Source organism: Armigeres subalbatus, chromosome 3, assembly GCF_024139115.2.
Source record: "Armigeres subalbatus isolate Guangzhou_Male chromosome 3, GZ_Asu_2, whole genome shotgun sequence".
Taxonomy (NCBI): Eukaryota; Metazoa; Arthropoda; class Insecta; order Diptera; family Culicidae; genus Armigeres; species Armigeres subalbatus.
The window spans coordinates 307262404-307284821 of NC_085141.1; the positions used below are offsets into that span (position 1 = coordinate 307262404).

The following is a 22418-nucleotide window of genomic DNA, read 5'->3' on the forward strand; positions in this document are numbered from 1 at the left end:
AACTAATATCAAAACCAATGCGAAGAAACCATTGCGTTGGATACAATAGATGAGTAACCGTAAATTGATACAAACAAAAAAAAACTAAGACTTTGAAACAGCCACCTAACTTTCCGGCAGCGGTGGCCATTATGCAATCAGAATAGTAACAAAATATCCATGCCGTTCGATTCTGTCAAGTATTTCGCGCAATCCGATTGGCCAAACACGCTCGTTCGATAAACACTAGGAAATCTGATAAGAAAATTATTTTGAGCTTTTTAGTGGAATGTTTTCACCTGTCATAAGACGAGTTTGAACAATCCCATTGAATTCCACCACTTAATTGTATCCTGACAGATACGTATTTCGACCTCAACAGTAAGGCCGTCTTCAGTGTCTTGTACTTGACTCGACTTAATAACTCGACTTAAAGTCGAGTCAAGTACAAGACACTGAAGACGGCCTTACTGTTGAGGTCGAAATACGTATCTGTCAGGATACAATTAAGTGGTGGAATTCAATGGGATTGTTCAAACTCGTCTTATGACAGGTGACTAGGAAATCTTTTAACCACAGCAGAACGGAAACGTTCTCCTCAGCAGTTCTCTCACGTTCCACACAAAACGAACCCGAAACGTATGATAATGACGATGACGCTGATGGCGCATGCCCTCCGTCCCACGTCGCCGTCGGATAATCCGGATACCGGATTAGGACCCCGACCGGAAATCGCGCGGAAAGGATGAACATACGCTTGCTGCTATTGTGTCGGTGTTCGCATCCGGTTTGGTTGTGTCTTGATTCTTGGTAATAATGCGCGGTCACGGTGCCAGTTCCAAGAAGAGAGGGGCGGTGGTAGTTTGTAGAGCTTCGCAGCTAGGGTGCGCTCCGCATTCTGCTCTACGGGTTCTCCTCCTTCACCCTATAATATTACAACTGTCACTGGGACACCGACGGGCTCTTCTTGTCCGAATCTTGACTGGCCGGCCCGCTGTTGTTCGGTGCCCCCGGACCACCGCCCCGATCCACCTGCCACGAGTTGGGACCCCCAGGGCCGCCCGGACCCGTCATCGGCGAGTCGTTGTGACCACCGAACGCATTGTGACTTTCATGATCTAGGGAATTGGCCGCATCGTATTGCGTATTTTCTAGCCTGGTAATGAGCCGTTCGTCCTCATCGCCAAATTCGCCGCCCATCAGCGAGGGTTCTCCCACCACCATTACGTCCTGCAAGGAAAGAGAAAAGTTATGTATAGAAGCAAAATATAAACAATGGTTCTCGATTTCGAAACATTTCATAAAAAACCCAGATTAATCCACCTAGCGGTGATGATGCCTTTCTCGTGCGGTAAAAAATAGTATTTTGGCCATAACTACCAAGCCTATTGTCCGATCCATCCAATTTTCAATAGGAAACAATGGGGCAGTATACTGCGTCGAATGCAGCCTGTTGTGAGGGAATCCGTTCAGGGTAAGTGCATTAAAAATGAGCTAAACTTTTTTACGCGCTTTTTTATGAGAAAAAGTATTTTGGCCATAACTACCAAACCCATTGTCCGATCCGTCCAATTTTCAATAGAAACAATGGAGTAAGATACTGCGTCGAATGCAGCCTGTTGTGAGGGAATCCGTTTAGGGTAAGTGCATTAAAAGTGAGCTAGACTTTTTTACGCGCTTTTTTATGAGGAAAAGTATTTTGGCCATAACTTCCAAGCCCATAGTCCGATCCGGCCAATTTTCAATAGGAAACAATGGGGCAGTATACTGCGACGAATGCAACCTGTTGCGAGTAAATTGGTTGAGGGTAAGTGCAAAAAAGTGAGCTAAACTTTTTGCTCTTTTGGTGCGCACATACACACACACATACACACACACACACACACACACACGCACACACACACAGACATCACCTCAATTCGTCGAGCTGAGTCGATTGGTATATAACACTATGGGTCTCCGAGCCTTCTATAAAAAGTTTGTTTTTGGAGTGAACATATAGCCTTTACGTATACTTAGTATACGAGAAAGGCAAAAAGGAATCCCTTCTAACACGTAAAAGAATAGAGAACCGCTTAAGATATTAGGAAGGAACTAAGAAATATACCTATGCATATTTGAATAACCTAACAATCTAAACCATGTGTTCGAATTCGTCTTTGTTCTTAAGATATTAAGAGTTTCCCTCGTATAACCTATCTTGTCGAGAACAGAGGCAAAAATGGATATTTTTCAAACTATGTTTGAGCTTAGAATAAAATAGAAGAAATGATTCCTCCTTTCAAATGACATACAACGGGCCAGAAATAAGTCTAGATATGCACCATACTCACCACCTGCGACGCCAGCGAGAAGTTCGGCCCGGGTGATCGTTTTTTACTCGGCACCGGCGGTCCGGCATTGCCCGCCCCCGCCCCGGAACTGGAGCCCTTGCGTTTCCTCCGTTTGTTGGCTGGCCGTTGCGCATCTGGAATACGGTTAGGTTCTTTGAGCGCTTTAACGGTCAACGCGTTCGTTCAACACAACTTACCCGGCGGTGCCACCATCCGTTGCCACTTTTGGAACAGCGTCGTCTTCAGGCAGTCCCGCGGACTCAGCGCGTACGCTTTGTGCCTAGACATTAATTCCTGCATCGGTTCTAATATCACACATAGCTGCGGGGAGGCAAAAAAAAGTGGACAAGGAAAAACTCGTTAAAACAATCAGAGAGATGCATTGCGATCAGAATGACACGCCCCGAAAGGAAAGCACAGCCTTATCGGGTCGAGTATCTGTCGCATTTTGCTCCCGTCGATAATGTCGATAAAACATCACCACTCACGCGCAGATAGTTTAGTGTCGAATTGGTAATTCCTTGCCGGGTGATATTCTTCGTCAGCTGCTCCAGCATCGACGGGTCCGGCTGTTGGGTATGCATTGCCACTACTGAGCGGGGTATCAGTTCTCGGTGCGCCCGCACCGCAAAATGCCACGACTTTATCCGCATCAGATCGTCGAAGGTGAACTCTAGTATTAGTCGACCCTCGGTAGTCACCTGGAAGGAAGCAATGGAAGTGATAAATGAAACATATTTTAAATATGATTAGTTGTTTTAAAAACTCGGAATATTGAACCATATAACAGCACAAGAAATGATAGGTGCTCCTCATCCGTTCCGGTGTTATTACACCTTCTTCAGGGATTTAAAGGTTGGTTTTAGGTTTTAGCTTATCATAAGGACTGAAATAGCCGAAAAATACCGTCGTCCATGAATAAATTTGATCATATTGTCAGCTTCAGCTCCATACACTGCAGTTGACAATTTGACTTCCCTAACCCTGAATTTCAAGGTGACAGGCGACCCGTGCCGACACTCATAAAAAACTCCGCATTATATTCATGAGTTCACACATGGATTTTTGCAATGGGGTTAGCGAAATGGATTCCATATTTTCGACACATATATTCGAAAAAGAAAAATTCCAAGCCTTTTGGTATCCGAGCATCATGAATGGAGGATTCCGAGCCACTTGAAAGGCGGCTTTCGAGCCTCTTGAGAGAGAGTTTTTGAGCCTCTTGGTACCGACGTTGACCCCCGTCCGATTGCTTACGCCAGTGAAAGTTTAACGACCACAGAAAAGCGTTATTGTCAGACGGAAAAGGAAGCTCTTGCGCTGGTCTGGGCAGTGGACCCATGCCATGTGGAACCTACTTGCTTGTTGTTATCGACTATTATAGTCGATACAAGGAAGTGGAAACAATGACAAGAATAACAGCAAAAGAAACTGTAGAAAGCCTAGACAGAATATTCAGCCGCCTTGGATATCTACAATCAATTACTTTGGACAACGCAAAGCAGTTCGTGGGCATAGAATTGGATGAATACAGCAAAATAAAAGGAATTATTCTCAGGCATTCAACCCCATATTGGCCGCAAGAGAACGGATTAGTAGAGCGCCAAAACCGGTCCCTGCTGAAACGCCTTCAGATCAGCAACGCACTCGGCAGAACTGGCGGCAGGATCTTCGCGACTACTTGCTGATGTACTATACTACACCTCATTCAATCACCGGTAAAACCCCCACTGAATTACTATACGGTAGAACGATTCGATCTAAAATACCTGCACTGGAAGACATCGAAAACACACCAGTTGATGAAGATGTACGTGACAGAGACAAGGTACTGAAGGATAAAGGGAAGCTGGCAGAAGACCTCAGACGTCGTGCTAGAAAATCGTCATTGTCTGAGGGAGATACTAGAAACACCAAAAAACAAGACGAAAGTTGACATGCTTAGTGGTAAATCTCTTAAAATGTTAGAATTAATGTATGTATTATAAAAATCTGGAATAAACATTTATTTAATGAAATTAAAAAAAAATTAATGCTCAAGAGCATTCAGTTTGTTGTGAACTATCACGTACAATACACCTTTATTTTGAGTAGAAACCGCTTTCTTATTTCTGGACAAGTCAAACTAAACAGCCTTTCTCAAGGCTTCAAGAGTTAAAGGATAATTTTCATAAGTCGCTATCGTACGGATTTGGAGGCCCTTCAGCCGAAGGGCATTGAATACAGTCCACATCCCCTACCGAGCCAACTGGGTGGCTCATTCCAGGCATCCTTCAGAGAGAAGGTGCCGCTGTCGAGGTTAAGATACCGACAGTTCCCCGCTAATCGTCCGTGATCGGACATTTGGTCCAATCGAACCGGATCCACGATCCGCATCCTGTGTGTTGCACCCGCAACAGGCTGAGTGCTGGCAATCTGACGATTGCGGCCAGCCCACATCACCGTTCTCTGTCGCCAATCTGACGATTGCGACACCGTTCTCGCACGAAGGCGAGTTTTTGTTCGCTGCTGACGATCAGCCGATCGTTGTGTTCCTGTTCCGATACCGATACGATAGCGACGGGTTGATTAAAATAGTTTTCTTGGCTGTCCGTTGAGCGTAAGTGATAAGGTGAGTGAACCGATTGCTGCAAACCGAAGTAAGACGCGCGCGAGTGAAATTAGAACAAGTTTCTGTGTGTCCGACATTTTCTACCCGTTATTTTCTATCGCTCGCGAGTGAACATGCCGCTAGAGCATACACCGCACAGTGGTGCGTTTGGCTAAAATCGTGAACTTTTTATTTTACCACTTCAGGGTGTTATTTTTCGGCATTGGTGTCTTTGGGAATAAATTTTAGAAAAATATTGCGCATCGAATGACGAAAAGTTGTAGTTCCAATTTTTGCCACAGGTGGCGCTGCAAAATGTAACTTCTTTAATAAACGATTTTTAAATATGGTGTCTTTGGCAAAGTTGTAGTGTAATTTATTATGAATTTTATTGCTGAAGACACCGAGTGTCCATCTATCATCGTTTTTGAAATACGGGCGTATTTTAATGGACAGACCCTAAAAAAAACAGTATTTAAAGATATTTTAGAAACTAACAGTTTCAGGTCAATACAATGTTCTACAAAAATGTATATATAATCAAAATAGACCACTTTCTGGAAGAAACCAGGGATGTTTTTTGCAAACATGACTTGTTATCGGCGATTTAGGGTCGAAAATAGTGATATTTGAAGACTTCATATGCAACAGAGGGGCAAATTGGGGCAAGGAAATCCCCGCAGGATTTAAAATATCTGGTCTGTAGTTTCATATGCATATAATTATGTCTGTCTCCACGTGTATCCAATCAAGTATTTCTAAATTTCATAAATCGACATTTTCAACTGATATTTATATAATAATTGAGATTTCACCACACTGCATACCACGCTGTTGAATGTTAATGTAAAAAGAAGTGCAGCGTAAAGCTGGTTTTCTGTTCTCTTCATCCAATCATTTCACAAAATGCAAATCTGACGTCATACGCTCCTAGAGATGTCGTAAAATCCCGAATAATCGATTAGTAACTAATCGATTACTCTTTATTCTTGTCGATTATTGAATCGATCCATCGTTGGGTAGTAATCGATTTAAAATTAATTGATTATCACAACGATGAATCGATTAATCGATTAATTTGCGACTTCTTAGAGATGTCGTTAATTCCCGATTAATCTATTAGTAACTCATCAATTATTCTCGATTCTTGTCGATTATTGAATCGATTAACCGTTGGTAAGTAATAGATTCAAAATAATTCGATTATCTCAACGATTAATCGATTAATTGAAATGTATGTATATGATAGCACGTGAATGCTGGCAGTTGGTGGGTAGAAAACCAGCTACTGCTTGGGATTCATTGTAAAGTGTATAATGTTAAGGTGTCAACTCATTCATTCTCTCGCTTAGCGTTATAGAGATGTCGCAAATTATTCGATTACTTCGATTAATCGATTCATCGTTGTGATAATCGATTAATTTTAAATCGATTATTACTCAGCGATGAATCGATTCAAAAAGAATAAAGAGTAATCGATTAGTTACTAATCGATTATTCGGGATTTTACGACATCCATAGTAGCGTATGACGTCAGAATTGCATTGTGTGAAATGATTGGATGAAGAGAACAAAAAACTAGCTTCACGCTGCACTTATTTTTACATTAACATTCAACAGCGTGGTATGCAGTGTGGTGAAATCTCAATTATTATATAAAATATCAGTTGAAAATGTCGATTTATGAAATTTAGAAATACTTGTTTGGATACACGTGGAGACAGACATAATTATATGCATATGAAACTACAGACCAGATATTTTAAATCCTGTGGCGATTTCCTTGCCCCAATTTGCCTCTCTGTTGCATATGTAGTCTTCAAATATCACTATTTTCGACCCTAAATTGCCGATAACAAGTCATGTTTGCAAAAAACATCCCTGGTTTCTTCCAGAAAGTGGTCTGTTTTGATTATATATACATTTTTGTAGAACATTGTATTGACCTGAAACTGTTAGTTTCTAAAATACTGTTTTTTTAGGGTCTGTCCATAAAAAACGCCCGTATTTCAAAAACGATGATAGATGGACCCTCGGTGTCTTCAGCAATAAAATTCATAATAAATTACACTACAACTTTGCCAAAGACACCATATTTAAAAATTGTTTATTAAAGAAGTTACATTTTGCAGCGCCACCTGTGGCAAAAATTGGAACTACAACTTTTCGTCATTCGATGCGCCATATTTTTCTAAAATTTATTCCCAAAGACACCAATGCCAAAAAATAACACCCTGAAGTGGTAAAATAAAAAGTTCACGATTTTAGCCAAACGCACCACTGTGCACCGGCGAAAGGCGAGAAGCCGAAGGCCAAGGACATTAAAACGTTGGTGTCCTTGCGGGACCAAGCGAAAGCCCAGACTACCAGGATCAGGAAGGCATTTGATGAAGTATTTGATGAAGCTGGATCCGAAACACCCAGCATAGCAATGCTTGCGGTGTATTCGAAGAAGCTGGATCACTTTTACAGCGAATACCGCAGCCATCACGAGAACATCCTTGCGCTTACGCCGGAAGATCGGATGGAAGAGCAGATGAAGTCCTACGATGCGTTCGAAACACAGCACACTGAAGCTTGCGTGCTGTTGGAAGCCATCATGCAGTCTATCACTGCCACTAGTAACACGCCATTGAGTGTGATCCCACAACTACAACCGGATCCTCCAAGGATCATTATCCAGCAGCAACCGTTGAAGGCACCAATCCCTTCCTTCAACGGAAAATCCGAAAACTGGCCACGCTTCAAGGCATGTTTTTGGACATCATGAGGACGTCAGCCGATTCAGATGCTATAAAGCTCTATCATTTGGATAGGGCTCTGGTCGGCAGAGCTGCTGGAGTGATTGACACCCGAACGCTGAGCCAGAATAACTACGCGCACGCGTGGAAAATTCTGGAAGAACGCTTCGAAGATAAGCGTGTAATCGTAGACATCCACATCAACGGTCTGCTGGGATTGCGGAAGATGAACCGAGAGAATGCCAAGGACCTGAGAGAACTTGTCGACAAGGTCACTCAACACGTTGATGGGTTAAGTCTCATGAAGGAGGAGATGCTTGGATTCTCAGAACGTTTCGTCGTCAACCTGCTGGCAGCCGCTCTTGACAGAGACACGCGACTTCAGTGGGAGGCTTCCATTCCCCACAAGCAGTTGCCAACATTCAAGGACACTATCGAGTTTATGAAGAAACGTTGTGCCGTTTCTAAATGTTATGTCAAACTATCGAAAAAATGCACACCAGAGCCACAGGAGCGCGCGCGCTGAAAATACACTGGAGTGTTTTCACTGGAGTATTTTCAGCGTGCGCGCTCCTGTGGCTCTGGTGTGCATTTTTTTAGTAGTTTGACATGACATTTAGAAAATTCAAATATCCCTCTATTAGTTGCACTTTCTTAATTAGGATTTTAAAATCGTTTAGATGGAGTAAAATCAAAGAGCAGAATTTTTCGCACTGAGTGTAGGACAACACTGTCCACAGTGAAGACATCGTCGCCAGTAAGGAGCCAAGGACAACTACCAAAGAACGCAACGAGCATCAACGCTGCAATCATTGAGGAACGCACCTGTGAGATCTGTGGAATCGGAGTCCATCCAGTCTTCAAGTGCGACGCCTTCCGGGAAATGACTATCGCTCAACGCCAAGCCAAGGTAAGAAGTATCAAAGCTTGTTTCAATTGCCTTAGGGTGGGTCATCAGAGCAGTGCGTGTTCCTCTCGCTTTTCCTGTGTAACATGTAAGGCCAGGCATCATACTCTTCTCCACGTCGATAACCTTGATTCTATTGATAGTTCTAGTTCTAATTGTGGCATCCTCACCCCTCCACTTATTAATTGCTCCGTGAATCAAACCCCTCGTCTAAATAACAGTTTGCTTATGACAACACTTGTTAACGTGGCTGATAGTTCGGGTAAATTTGTTCCCTGCCGAGCATTTATAGATTCAGGTTCTCAAGCTCATCTGGCATCCAAATCGTTCGTTGATAAATTGAATTTGCCAACAACTTTAGAAAAAAACAGAAATTGTGGGAGCTAACGGAACGAAATCAATGTTGACAAGTAATGTTAAATTAAAAATGTTTTCACGGTACTGCGATTATCAAACTGAGATTGATTGCCTAGTTGCCGATGAGGTTACGGGATCAACCCCATCTAATTCCTTTGACATAAAATCCTGGAAAATTCCGCATAACATTTTCCTCGCTGATCCATCATTTAATAATCCAGAGTCTGTTGATTTGTTGATTGGAATAGGAGAGTTCTTCAAATTGATGTTGTCTGGACAAATAGTTTTGTCTGATGAACTACCAACACTTCAGGAAACACGTTTGGGATGGGTTTGTGCTGGATCCGTTAAAACAGCTGTGCCACCCATTAGTTCATCGTTTGTACAATCGCATTGTGCATTCGACTCGGATTGTGTAGACAGATCTGCTAGTCTAAAACATCCTGGAGATTGTAGTCTCTCGTTTTCATTGAAACCAAAATCATCGAAACGTACGCATTCAAATCATAAACAAATGGATAAGCGTCTTTCAGATCTTCTTCAAAATCTTCAAGGCTCCAAAGTGTCGATTGCCCCTCAAAAATCAAGCCCAGACGGCTTTTCGCAAATTCCGTTGTACTGTTTCGGGAGTTTTTTTTTTGTGTCTTTATTAAGGAGACTTTAAGCCCGAGGCTGACTCGTCTCCGTGTTTCGGGAGTTCTTCGAAGAGGATGTCTGACTCAGATACACATTCTGTAGATAACCGCAAATCTTTCCGCCCGGGGGAGAATGTTCGCGCCCAAAGCGAACGTGATAGAATGTTTGTCCCAAGTTACCAATCCTAAAGTTAATCACCCCAAAATCACACATCCAATCCTACTAACCCCGAGTCGACCGCGGGTGTTTCGGTCCCCTTTCTACTAACAACTAGGTTTTAAAAATGAACACGCACTCCTCATCCAAACGGCAATTGATAGCTTGCATGCTTGGCTCACGAAGTCCCGTTAGCGGAAGGTCCCGTTATGAAGCTGATGCCACCACCAAGGACAAAGAAGAAGAAAAAGCCTAAGACGAGAGCACCGACAGTAATGACGACTTGGCAACATGACGCACGCTGATTGGCCGACCAATCAGGAAGCAGATTCCATTCAGTAACATGTATAAATGAAATGTGCATTCGCTCAAGAGCATTCAGTTTGTTGTGAACTATCACGTACAAGTACAATACACCTTTATTTTGAGTAGAAACCGCTTTCTTATTTCTGGACAAGTTAAACTAAACATCCTTTCTCAAGGCTTCAAGAGTTAAAGGATAATTTTCATAAGTCGCTATCGTACGGATTTGGAGGCCCTTCAGCCGAAGGGCATTGAATACAGTCCACATCCCCTACCGAGCCAACTGGGTGGCTCATTCCAGGCATCCTTCAGAGAGAAGGTGCCGCTGTCGAGGTTAAGATACCGACAGTTCCCCGCTAATCGTCCGTGATCGGACAATATACCTATAGCATAATGAATCCTTAAAAAAAATTGAAGCTTGTTGCTCATTTCTGAGAAGGATTTCCATCATCATTCGAGAAAGGTTCTCATCAGAATCCGAGAGGAATTCCAATCAGAATCCCAGAATTCTTCTTGGAATCTTTAAATAATTCCTTTCAGAATCATTTCAGTATTCCAACCGGAATCCAGAATATTTGCCACTGGATTCCTTTCAGTATCGTTTAGGGACACCCTTTATAATCCATGGAAGATTTGCTCCAGAATTTTTCGGAAATTTGCTTCGGAATTGAAGGTTTAATTCGGAGCCTTCCGACGTTTTGCCTCGGAATCCCTCGACGATTTACTTCGGAATCCCTCGACGAATTGCTTCGAATCATTCGACGATTCGCTTCGGAATCCTTCGATGGTTGGCTTCGGAAACTTTCGAAGAGTTGATTCGGAGCCTTCCGACACGCAGAGAAATGTTTTTTTTTTCAACTCAATGATATTATGTTTAAAAACAACAAAACTATTTGTTGTTCCCCGGCTAACAATTTTATTTATTGAATTCAACAATAAATCAGATTTGATCAGACGAAAAACATTGTAGAGTTCCAAAACACCACTCAAAATAAAAATTGTTGAATTTACAATATTTTTTTGTTTGTACAAAAATATTACTAAACGAAAAAGGGAAGTTTTTGCTTTCAACAATATTTTTTCTTAAATTCAAAAAAAATATTGTAGTAAAAAAGTGTTATTATAAAATTTCTTGTGATTATCAATTATTTTATTTTTGGTTAGGCTTCGTGTGAAAAATATAACCATAATATAGAACCATCCACAAAGTACGTCACGCCTCAAGGGGGGAGGGGGGATTCAGAGCAGCGTGACGATCCATACAAAAAATTTAGAGGATTGTTATAAAAAGCGTGACGAAGGGGGGAGGGGGGTTGAAAATCGCCATTTTTTGCGTGACGTACTTTATGGATCTTCCCTAATTATATTTGTAATTTTTCCAAATATTCACTTCACAAACAAGTTTTAATACCGTCAAGTCGCCATTCACCGTGCATTTTAGGCAATTTAGCAAATCTTAGAGCTCTCCAAATAATTTAAATTGAAAATTATACTCTTGAACACCGTCACGAACCTTACATAATTGTTTGGTTCGAATGAAAATCAGAAACTATCTGTTTTTGGCAAAGTAGATGAATGTAGATTTTTCAGTGATATATTAGAGTATCCTTTCGCCGTGTTAGGGCACCATTCACCGTGTGGGTAGGTACCCATTCACCGTGCATAAGAACTTTTCATTTAAATTAATTTAAATATGAATTTAAACATTGATTTTAAAATGTTATTCGTGTTATTCATTTAGTTAAGCATAAACATGTGAAGTTTATGTGTTTTAGTGTAACACAGAAAGGACATAATCAATCAAAAAAATTATATTGCAGATGCAGAAATCACCAACAAGGCAACAAGTCATCCCCGGAAAACCATTGCTTCTGCTCAACCTGTACAAAATTATGGCGGTATAATTCGTAGTACTCACGATTTCGATGGCCGGTGAATGGACACAGTTATTTTCTGGGGGATCCATTCGCCGTGCATTTTTATTCGGTGGAGAAAGTGTTACTTACCGACATTTTCGGCTTAATTTTATACGTAAAATCAAAATACAAACCTGATACTTCAATTGCATGGACATTAAGAGGTAAAGAACAATAAAACATTAACTTTTTCCACTGATATTGAGCGAGATTAGATTATACTTGATGGCTGAAAACAAAAGTGGAAGCAGACAGCTGCAGGATGCTACCAAAATCTAACGTCAAAACAGCTGTTGGAACAGTTATATTTTACAGTAATTCCTCGGAGAGGATTCTTTTGAACTTCTTTAATGGTGCTGATGTTGAAATAAAGTATTTTTCAATATTTTCGTAAACATAGTAAAAATTACTTTGAACCCCACGGTGAATGGTGCACCCACGTTGCATGGCGACCTGACATATTGTATTAATTTTTACTGGATTGCAGTAGAAACAACAATAAAAAATTCTGAATTAAATATATTTTAGTTTTGATTTTAAAAATAAAATATTTGAGTTTAAAAAATATTTCAATAATTTAATTTTTTAGTTCAAAAAGCAAGATTTTCTTTGCGTGGACGTTTTGCCTCGGAATCCCTCAATGATTTGCTTCGGAATTTCTCGACGAATTAATTCGGAATCATTCGACGATTTGCTTCGAAATCGAATCTATCGAAAATTGCTTCAACATCCCTGGAAGATTCCATCGGAATCGCTGGAGGATTCTTTTCGAAATCTCTGGAGGATTAATTACGGATCTCTCAACGATTTGCCTCGAGATTCCTCGACAGATTTCCAATCAACACAAGATCATATAAGATGTCACATAAGATGCTAAAGTGGAGGCCATATAGGTACTCCGATATGTACGTATATCGCCACCCCTTTAGCATCCTATGTTGCATTATATACAATTTTGTGTTGACTGGGTTTCTTCGGAATCCTTCGACGATTTGCTTCTATATCCCTGGAACATTCTCGTCGGTACCGTGACCTGCCCTAATTCCGCGAATAGCCTAATACCGTGGTTTTCATCAAAAATCAGAACCTGGCTATCATCTTCTTCTTATTGGCATTGCATCCCAACACTGGGACAGAGCCGCCTCGCAGCTTAGTGTTCATTAAGCACTTCCACAGTTTTTAACTGCGAGGTTTCTAAGTCAGGTTACCATTTTTGCATTCGTATATCATGAGGCTAGCACGATGATACTTTTATGCCCAAGGAAGTCGAGACAATTTCCAATCCAAAAATTGCCTAGACCGGCACCGGGAATCGAACCCAGCCACCCTCAGCATGGTCTTGCTTTGTAGCCGCGCGTCTTACCGCAAGTAGGGCCCTGGCTATCATGGACATCGTAATATTTGGTGAAATGTTCAAACATATTATGTTTAAACATTTCACCAAATAATGTGATGTCCATGATAGCCAGGTTCTGATTTTTTATCAAAACCACGGTATTAGGCGATGCGCGGAATTAGGACAGTTCACGGTACTCCTGAAACATTCCTTTATGAATCCCTGGAATATTCCCGTCGCGATTCCTGAAGGATGCCATTCGGAATCTCTAGAAAATTCTCATTGGAATCTTTGGAACATTCCCGTCGGATTCTTTGGAACATTCCCTTCGGACTCCCTTGCATATTCCCATCGGAACTACTGAATGATTCTTATCGGAATCCGGAATCCGACGGAATGATTTCCGTCGGAATCATAAGGGAATGTTGCATTATTATTATTTTTTCTTTCGTTAGGGATAGATAGAATATTTATGAAATATGCCAAAAATATCCATTGCCTACCAGTGGGATGCTGATGGCGATCCGTCACATACACTGGTGGAAATAAGTATAAAGACAAGCTCGGTTTCCATACAAAATGGCCATATTGGGAAGTCAATATCTCGATTCTTAGCGATTCGATTGGGCTGATTTTTTGCCAACAAGCCTAAAATGACTTGAATTTTTATTCAATGATAGTTACATTTATGCATATATTCTGGTTATACGCGTTTCTGTTGGAAATAATTATAAAGACAGTTCCGTTGTATGGAGCTCCATATAAAAAGGGGTGTCTTTATAATTATTTCCAGATTTTGAGGTCAAAATCAACAGATATGTATAAAATTTACTCAAAGATCGAAAGTTCAAGTGAAAAACAGGTGCCTAGTAAAATTTCAGCCAAATCGAATCGCTACGAATCGAGATATCGATCCTCAATCATGACGAAAATGTATGAAAATCATGCTTGTCTTTATACTTATTTCCGGCGGTATATTGTCCTTTGATTATGCGGGACAAAGCCGAGCGCTACTACACTTAGACGTAATAGCCATACGCTTTCAATTTAAGTCGTTGTAGCAATCATCGGCCACACACTTCGATACTGTGGGCACATGCTCATGAAAAGAGAATATGGATGAGTGTGATTGATCCGTAATTGCCTGATGTGGTTGGACCGTATTTATCACATTTCCCCTAAGTTAACTTAATGAGGTGGTAAAATGTTCGAGAATTTTTGAAAAGAAGCTCAAAATAGAGAAAATAGATGAAGGGGGTATAGCCGCCATAGGAATCGGGACTAGTTACGCCAATGATCGAGAAAGCGGTCGGTCTTATCAAAGACGCCGGCCTGAAGCCAAAGTTTCAATATTCATTCGCGGAGACGAGCCAGTCTCGGGCTGAAAGTCTCCCTAATAAAGACAATAAAAAAAGATTCATCCCAAATGTGAGGCAATCCAAGCAAGTACACAAGTTAGTCAACTCCAATGAACTTATTGACGGGAGGAAAGTCAGTTGGGTTCCATCAAATTTTGAATATCAGGAAATACACGACATCATGTCCATACGGACTGTCGATGTCTGACAACAAAATGTTGTAAGAGCTGCGATCTCAACGCATGATCTAATTCAAACGGTTCCTAAAAATTAAGACAACCTGGCACCTACGTCAGTCAACTTGCCTCATTTTTGTTTCAAGGGACTACGATTCTTCTAAAAAAAAAGTTGATTTGCAGTAAAGCTTCCTTACCTTGGTGTACATAGGTTTCCCGTGCAGCGTTTCCATCGTGCACTGGTCACAGTCTAACGTAATAGATGTATTATGAAACGACTCTTTCGAGTGTCGCAGGTTAAAGTACAGTTCAGTTACACCGCCTTCGAAGATACTTCGAAAATAACGAGGAATTAGTGTGCGTCCTATAGCTGAAATGTGGAGTAAAAGTTAGATATCAAATCAATCATATTGCATTACTAGTAAAAAAAAAACTTACTATATCTTTTTGGTCCATCTTCCAAACAAAATGTTAGTGTTAGGGTTGCATCGTCTTCAAAGAATTCATTCGCGAATGAATCCCACCAACAGTTATCACTTTCCTAGAAACATAATTGAATTCTTAACATATGGAAACTTTGCCATCTCATCCCTCCCTCCCATTGATCTATTGAAAGACTTACTTCAGTTCTTTGCTGTAATCGCTTATTTAATTCATATATTCTATAGTCAGGTTGTCCGAAGTAAGCATGCCTTCTGGGAACGTTCAATTGACTGTAAGCAAACCTAAATTTAAATCTTATAAAATATCACTTCTAAACCCAACGAACCTTTGATCCATTCGATCAACCGGCTGCGGTCCTCCCATCATGTGTCCTTGGTTCATCGGTCCACCCATCTGCGGGCCGTTGGGCCCGTGACCGAAGGGCGATCCAGGAGGTAGACCAAACTGTGGCCCACCAAAACTACCGGGGCCACCCGGCGACGTAAAGTGAGGTCCACTGCCGAAGGCCGAGCCGGAACTACCCGGCCGACCGAACTGTGGACCATTGGCGGACGGTGAACCGAATGGGCCACCAGCGACAGGACCTCCCCCGGGGCCATTGTAAGGACCGGGACCGCCTCCGCCGGCATTCGGTGGAGGAAACCCAGAGCCTACATTCTGCGGGCCGGGACCAGGCGTGCTGGAACCCGATGGAGCAGGAGAGGCCGTATACTGCGGGGTATTCGAACCAGTGCCAGGTGGGACATAGTTATTTGCCGCGGATCCTCCCGCGGGGGATCCCTGACCGGCGGCAGGAAACACGGGCCCGCCGAAATTGTTCCCTCCCGCGGGTCCACCAAAGCTGTTGACGCCTCCACCTTGACCGCCAGGGCCTCCGCCGCCGGGACCTCCTCCACCACCGCCCGGGCCACCAGGGCCTCCCGGTCCACCGGGTTGCTGCGACGGATCGGACGGACCCGAAGGTGTTCCTTTCCAATTATTCGTAGAGTCCTCCAGTGTAGATGGCAAGCTCAATGCCGGTCCAGCATTCACTCCACGGCGACTCACTAGGAGGAAAATGGAAGAGAAAAAATAATGGGTTTTAGAATACTTTTAATACATTTCAGAAGAAAAATTAGGTTTTTGTCATAGTTCTGCGTATCACGAAAGAAATTAACAACCAACAAAACAACAACCATGACATCACATCACTGATGCATGAACTGTAGAACCAAGTATTATGATTCGTAATTGCAAAAAAGTAAGTTGAAATTTAAAAATTAAAATGTAAGAATTATAGTTCTAGCATGATTTTTGAAAACGTCGTAAGTCCAGAGACACTCTTTTTCATTCCGCTCCCTTTCGCTAATATCTAGCCTAATTTTGTATTTGTTGCAATATTTTCATCTCAGAACAATGGACAATCATCTAATCTCTTCGATTTCTACTAAGCAATCCAATGTAAATGTTAGTACGGCTTTGAAATAATCGAAAGAGAAAGTAAACAAAACGAGCCTCTCTTTTGGACATTCGACGTTTTCAAAAATCAGGCGAGAGTTATCAAATATGTAACAACTTGTTACAAGCAAATCGAAGCAAGTATCTGAAATATTACCGTGCACGCACCCAACTTTGCGCAGCTCCTAACTTTGCGCATTTTGCGGTTATTTTTGTAATATAATGCGTTTAAATTGAATTTCGAAATATAATTATTACTTGTCAGCACAATATACATGTTATCATAACAGTGTATGCATTTTTTCGCTGTTAAATGACATATTTTTCATTTTAATAGTCGAAACTTGTACTGAAAACAGTGAAAATGACCAAAATGGCGTGTTCTTAGCACAAATGACAAGTGACGGTTTACCCGAAAAACTGTATTTTTTGTAAATTTTTACATTCGCTGACAACTGATTACACATGGACCCAATAATTATAATATTGTAGAAGCCATCTCATGAGAATTTGGTTAGTTATTTACATTTTTCTTTAAAATATATGATGCGCAATGTTAGGAACAATTTTTCAATACAGTGTACCTAATTTTGCGCACAACTCGTATTTCTTCGATATTTTCAACATTTATGATATACTTACGCGGAATAGGGTTTACGCAAAAAAGTACTTTTGTTAGCTGTGGCCAATGTACATAAATGAGGCTGTACATTCACCAACAGACGTGAAAACATACTAAGTATGTTGAATCATAAGAAAATAATGTCGGACATCCTTATATTCTCAAATATGCTCAAATATGCCTACAAATGGAATGAACATAAATTATAATAGTAGTATTAGTTGAAAAAATAAAATTTGGATGAAAAACTGTTTGATAGACGCTTGCTTCGTGTTGATAGTTTTCCTAGTTATATGCGCAAAGTTAGGCATATAATAAGGGGTCTGCTTTGAAGTTTAATTTACTATTTATTTTAAATTTGTGTACCAAATTTAGTTCTCAAACAATAATATAATAATAATACTACAGCATGGAAACTATTTCAGGCAGATAGCTACTTTCTGTAAGTTGTACGAGTTGATTCAATTTTGTATTTCCTTAACTGCGCAAAGTATGGTGCGTGCACGGTAGTGAGTTTATGGCGCAGACACGTACATAAACGCACATACATACATATGCATGGACATACATCATCTCAATTCATTAAGCTGAGTCGAATGTTCATAACGCTATGTGTCTCTGGCCCTTCTATCAAAGAATCGGTTGTGGAATGATTTTATAGCCTTTGCGTACACCTAGTGAACAAGAAAAGTGAAACCAAATTCTAGAATTAAAGCAGAATCTTATTTGTCTTCTAAATTAGTGAGAGATGAAAAACATTTATCCTCGTCTTAACACAATTCCAATCATCGAATTGCAATATGAATTTTTGTTTAGAACTACTGGAAAACATAATTCCGAATCGAGATTTCTAAAAAATTTCTTATTGGCACCACTGACTGCAACAGCAACACTACCACAAACGCGTCGTAGCACCGATGATGCTCCGCTTTGCTCACTTGATAGTCTGGCACGAGGCTTCTCGCGATCCTCCTGATGATACCCTCCTCTGCCTAGTTCCTCATCCATTTGACGCCCTACGAACTGAGGTGCGCTCTACGTTCAGCAGTCGCGGTCGGTGTGCAAGAACCGGTTTTTTGTTACTCTTTTTTTTTTCACCCGTCCGCCTACCTCCCCCTTTCTAAGCGTTCGGGTGACGGGCGGGCGAACGGACCCGCACGGGGTGAAGGATTCGAGAATCAATACAGGGTGGGGTGAAAGAAGCTTTTTCGTTACTATTATTATCCTAACATAACAACCTATTCAGAGTGAGGTGTTGGGCTTCAGTATAAAAATTATAAACAAAGTATTTTCGAATGGATTTTTGCCTTTCTCGTATACAAAGTATACGTAAAGGCTATATGATCACACCAAACCAAACTTTTGATAGAAGGCTCGGACACCCATAATGTTATATACCAATCGACTCAGCTCAAAGAATTGAGGTGATGTCTGTTATGTGTGTATGTATGTATGTGTGTATCTGTACAAAATTGTGTAGAATCACTTTTTGGAACTTAGCATTGTCAGAATTACTCGCAACAAGTTTCACTCGACGAGGACTCCTGTCCAATTGTTTGCTATTAAAAATTGTACAGATTGGACTATGGTATAAGAAGTTATCGCCGAAATACTATTTTTATGGGTAAAAAACGGTAAAAAAAAACTCTACTCATATTTTTTGGTATTATATGCAGGAAATAGGCATAAACACCGCTAGGTGGATTAATCAAGATTTTTTAATGACACGATGAAAAAATGCATATTTCAAGGTCATAGTTCTAGCTGGGAGCTGGGAAATTATGTGATATTGAGAATTGAGATGAAGACTGTCTTGACCAGTCCTGTAGAAAATAATCAAATGAGCATGTTTCGTGAAATCAGGAAGATTGACACATAAGAAGATAGTTTTCACATAAAAAAGTGACCTTTTTCCGGACGTACCAGAATCATATAGTGGAGAACAGGTCAGGTGTTCATCAACAGATGCCTGCGGTACATAATTTGGATCTCACAACTGGTTCTTAAGCCACGAGCTTTATTGGCGTTGATACAAGTGGCCGAAATTCGGGATCGGAAGTGGTGCTGGGTCGGCCACACCTTACGTAAGGGCGGAAACGAAATCTGTAAACAAGTATTAAACTGGAACCCATGGTGACGCAGCCTCAATAGAGGAATAAAAGAAGTCAACCGAAACCTAACCTGGCAACAGGTTAAAGCGATAGCTGGACATCGCTCAGGATGGAGATCTTTCAAGTCGGCCCTTTGCACCACCGGAGGTGTACAGGATCCATAAGTAAAAGTAAGTAAGAACTTCCAGAGGAATTCCCTGGAGGAACTTCCAGAGGAATTCCCTGGAGGAACTTCCAGAGGAATTCCCTGGAGGAACTTCCAGAGGAATTCCCTGGAGGAACTTCCAGAGGAATTCCCTGGAGGAACTTCCGGGAGAACTTCCGAAGGAACTACCGGGGGAGCTTCCGGAGGAATTCCGGGAGAAACTTCCGGAGGAATTCCGGGAGAAACTTCCGGAGGAATTCCGGGAGAAACTTCTGGAGGAATTCCGGGAGAAACTTCCGGAGGAATTCCGGGAGAAACTTCCGGAGGAATTCCGGGAGAAACTTCCGGAGGAATTCCGGGAGAAACTTCCGGAGGAATTCCGGGAGAAACTTCCGGAGGAATTCCGGGAGAAACTTCCGGAGGAATTCCGGGAGAAACTTCCGGAGGAATTCCGGGAGAAACTTCCGGAGGAATTCCAGGAGAAACTTCCGGAGGAATTCCGGGAGAAACTTCCGGAGGAATTCCTGGAGGAACTTCCGGAGGAATTCCTGGAGGAACTTTCGGAGGAATTCCTGGAGGAACTTCCGGAGGAATTCCTGGAGGAACTTCCGGAGGAATTCCTGGAGGAACTCCCGGAGGAATTCCTGGAGGAACTTCCGGAGGAATTCCTGGAGGAACTTCCGGAGGAATTCCTGGAGGAACTTCCGGAGGAATTCCTGGAGGAATTCCTGGAGGAACTTGGAGGAACTTCCGGAGTAATTCCTGGAGGAACTTCCGGAGGAATTCCTGGAGGAACTTCCGGAGGAATTCCGGGAGAAACTTCCGGAGGAATTCCGGGAGAAACTTCTGGAGGAATTCCGGGAGAAACTTCCGGAGGAATTCCGGGAGAAACTTCCGGAGGAATTCCGGGAGGAACTTCCGGAGGAATTCCGGGAGAAACTTCCGGAGGAATTCCTGGAGGAACTTCCGGAGCAATTCCTGGAGGTACTTCCGGAGGAACTTTCGGAGGAATTCCTGGAGGAACTTCCGGAGGAATTCCTGGAGGAACTTCCGGAGGAATTCCTAGAGGAACTCCCGAAGGAATTCCTGGAGGAACTTCCGGAGGAATTCCTGGAGGAACTTCCGGAGGAATTCCTGGAGGAACTTCCGGAGGAATTCCTGGAGGAACTTCCGGAGGAATTCCTGGAGGAACTTCCGGAGGAATTCCTGGAGGAACTTCCGGAGGAATTCCTGGAGGAACTTCCGGAGGAATTCCTGGAGGAACTTCCGGAGGAATTCCTGGAGGAACTTCCGGAGGAATTCCTGGAGGAACTTCCGGAGGAATTCCTGGAGGAACTTCCGGAGGAATTCCTGGAGGAACTTCGGAGGAATTCCTGGAGGAACTTCCGGAGGAATTCCTGGAGGAACTTCCGGAGGAATTCCTGGAGGAACTTCCGGAGGAATTCCTGGAGGAACTTCCGGAGGAATTCCTGGAGGAACTTCCGGAGGAATTCCTGGAGGAACTTCCGGAGGAATTCCTGGAGGAACTTCGGAGGAATTCCTGGAGGAACTTCCGGAGGAATTCCTGGAGGAACTTCCGGAGGAATTCCTGGAGGAACTTCCGGAGGAATTCCTGGAGGAACTTCCGGAGGAATTCCTGGAGGAACTTCCGGAGGAATTCCTGGAGGAACTTCCGGAGGAATTCCTGGAGGAACTTCCGGAGGAATTCCTGGAGGAACTTCCGGAGGAATTCCTGGAGGAGCTTCCGGAGGAATTCCTGGAGGAACTTCCGGAGGAATTCCTGGAGGAACTTCCGGAGGAATTCCTGGAGGAACTTCCGGAGGAATTCCTGGAGGAACTTCCGGAGGAATTCCTGGAGGAACTTCCGGAGGAATTCCTGGAGGAACTTCCGGAGGAATTCCTGGAGGAACTTCCGGAGGAATTCCTGGAGGAACTTCCCGAAGAATTCCTGGAGGAACTTCCGGAAGAATTCCTGGAGGAACTTCCGGATTTGTCATATTTGTCTTATTTGCTTTGTTTGTCTTATTTGTTCTATTTGTCTTATTTGTCATATTTATTTTCAATTGTTCATCTCTTATTCCTATATTTGATTTCAATTTATATATTTGGTATCCTCGTGTTCACAAACAGGAATACGCTTTTTTCTAGTGTCACGCTAGATACAAAATTGACGGACTTTCTATCGCTCTCATCGCTCCTTTCCTGCCGTGCGCCGCAAGAAAATATGCTGTTGGCTGCTCTCCCGAAATGGTAACTTTTGTATGGAATTTAAAAAACTTGGTTGAAGTAAAAAGAGCTTCCTTCAAAATTTATTGCGGTGACATATACTTTTTATTACATCAAAATGATCGTTGGAAAAATTCAAAACTTTTGTCAGTTGGGTTTTGCGAAATTTGGTTTCTTTGTGCCTCAAATCATCGGAGAGAGGTACAGAGAAGCGAAAATTTCAGTTGTACAATGGTTCAGTATTTGGAGCTTAATTCAAATTTGGGAAATAGTAGGTCCATGAAATTTTGTAGGAACATTCCTTGATAAATTTCAAAGAGATTGTCAGTTGGGATAAGCGAAATTCGTTCCCAATTCCGAGTTATAGATATTTTAGTACGAAAATAGCGCTCTACCGCGAGAGAGCTTCCCTCAGACCTTAATGCCGTCGACAGATGATTTAAATCGACAAATCCAGACTTTGACCATACTCCTTTATCTTTGTTGCCGTGGAAAAGCAAGCAGGGCCAGCGAAACAATTTATTGAGCTTTTCGGAACCACATAACCCCTTGGTGTCATATGACTTGACACAGAAGTTGCGCGTTATTGTCCTCTCACCTTTGGAATAGAATCTCTCTCAAAATCTCTCTTTCTCGCCAGTCCAA

The 22418-nt window shown here is 42.1% G+C and overlaps 1 protein-coding gene across 1 annotated transcript in view; it reads right to left on the reverse strand.

The window, feature by feature from the left end:
* Window positions 1-523: 523 nt before the first annotated feature.
* The window catches only part of LOC134225166 (LIM domain-binding protein 2), a 45530-nt gene continuing 23635 nt past the window's right edge, over window positions 524-22418 (reverse strand). The window contains exons 2-9 of the mRNA XM_062705023.1: window positions 15558-16278; window positions 15411-15513; window positions 15227-15329; window positions 14986-15158; window positions 2801-3013; window positions 2510-2633; window positions 2313-2446; window positions 524-1209 (exon numbers count right to left, since the gene is read on the reverse strand). Coding sequence (XP_062561007.1) covers window positions 922-1209; window positions 2313-2446; window positions 2510-2633; window positions 2801-3013; window positions 14986-15158; window positions 15227-15329; window positions 15411-15513; window positions 15558-16278 — 1859 coding nt within the window. The 3' untranslated portion in view covers window positions 524-921. The remainder of the gene's footprint in view (window positions 1210-2312; window positions 2447-2509; window positions 2634-2800; window positions 3014-14985; window positions 15159-15226; window positions 15330-15410; window positions 15514-15557; window positions 16279-22418) is intronic.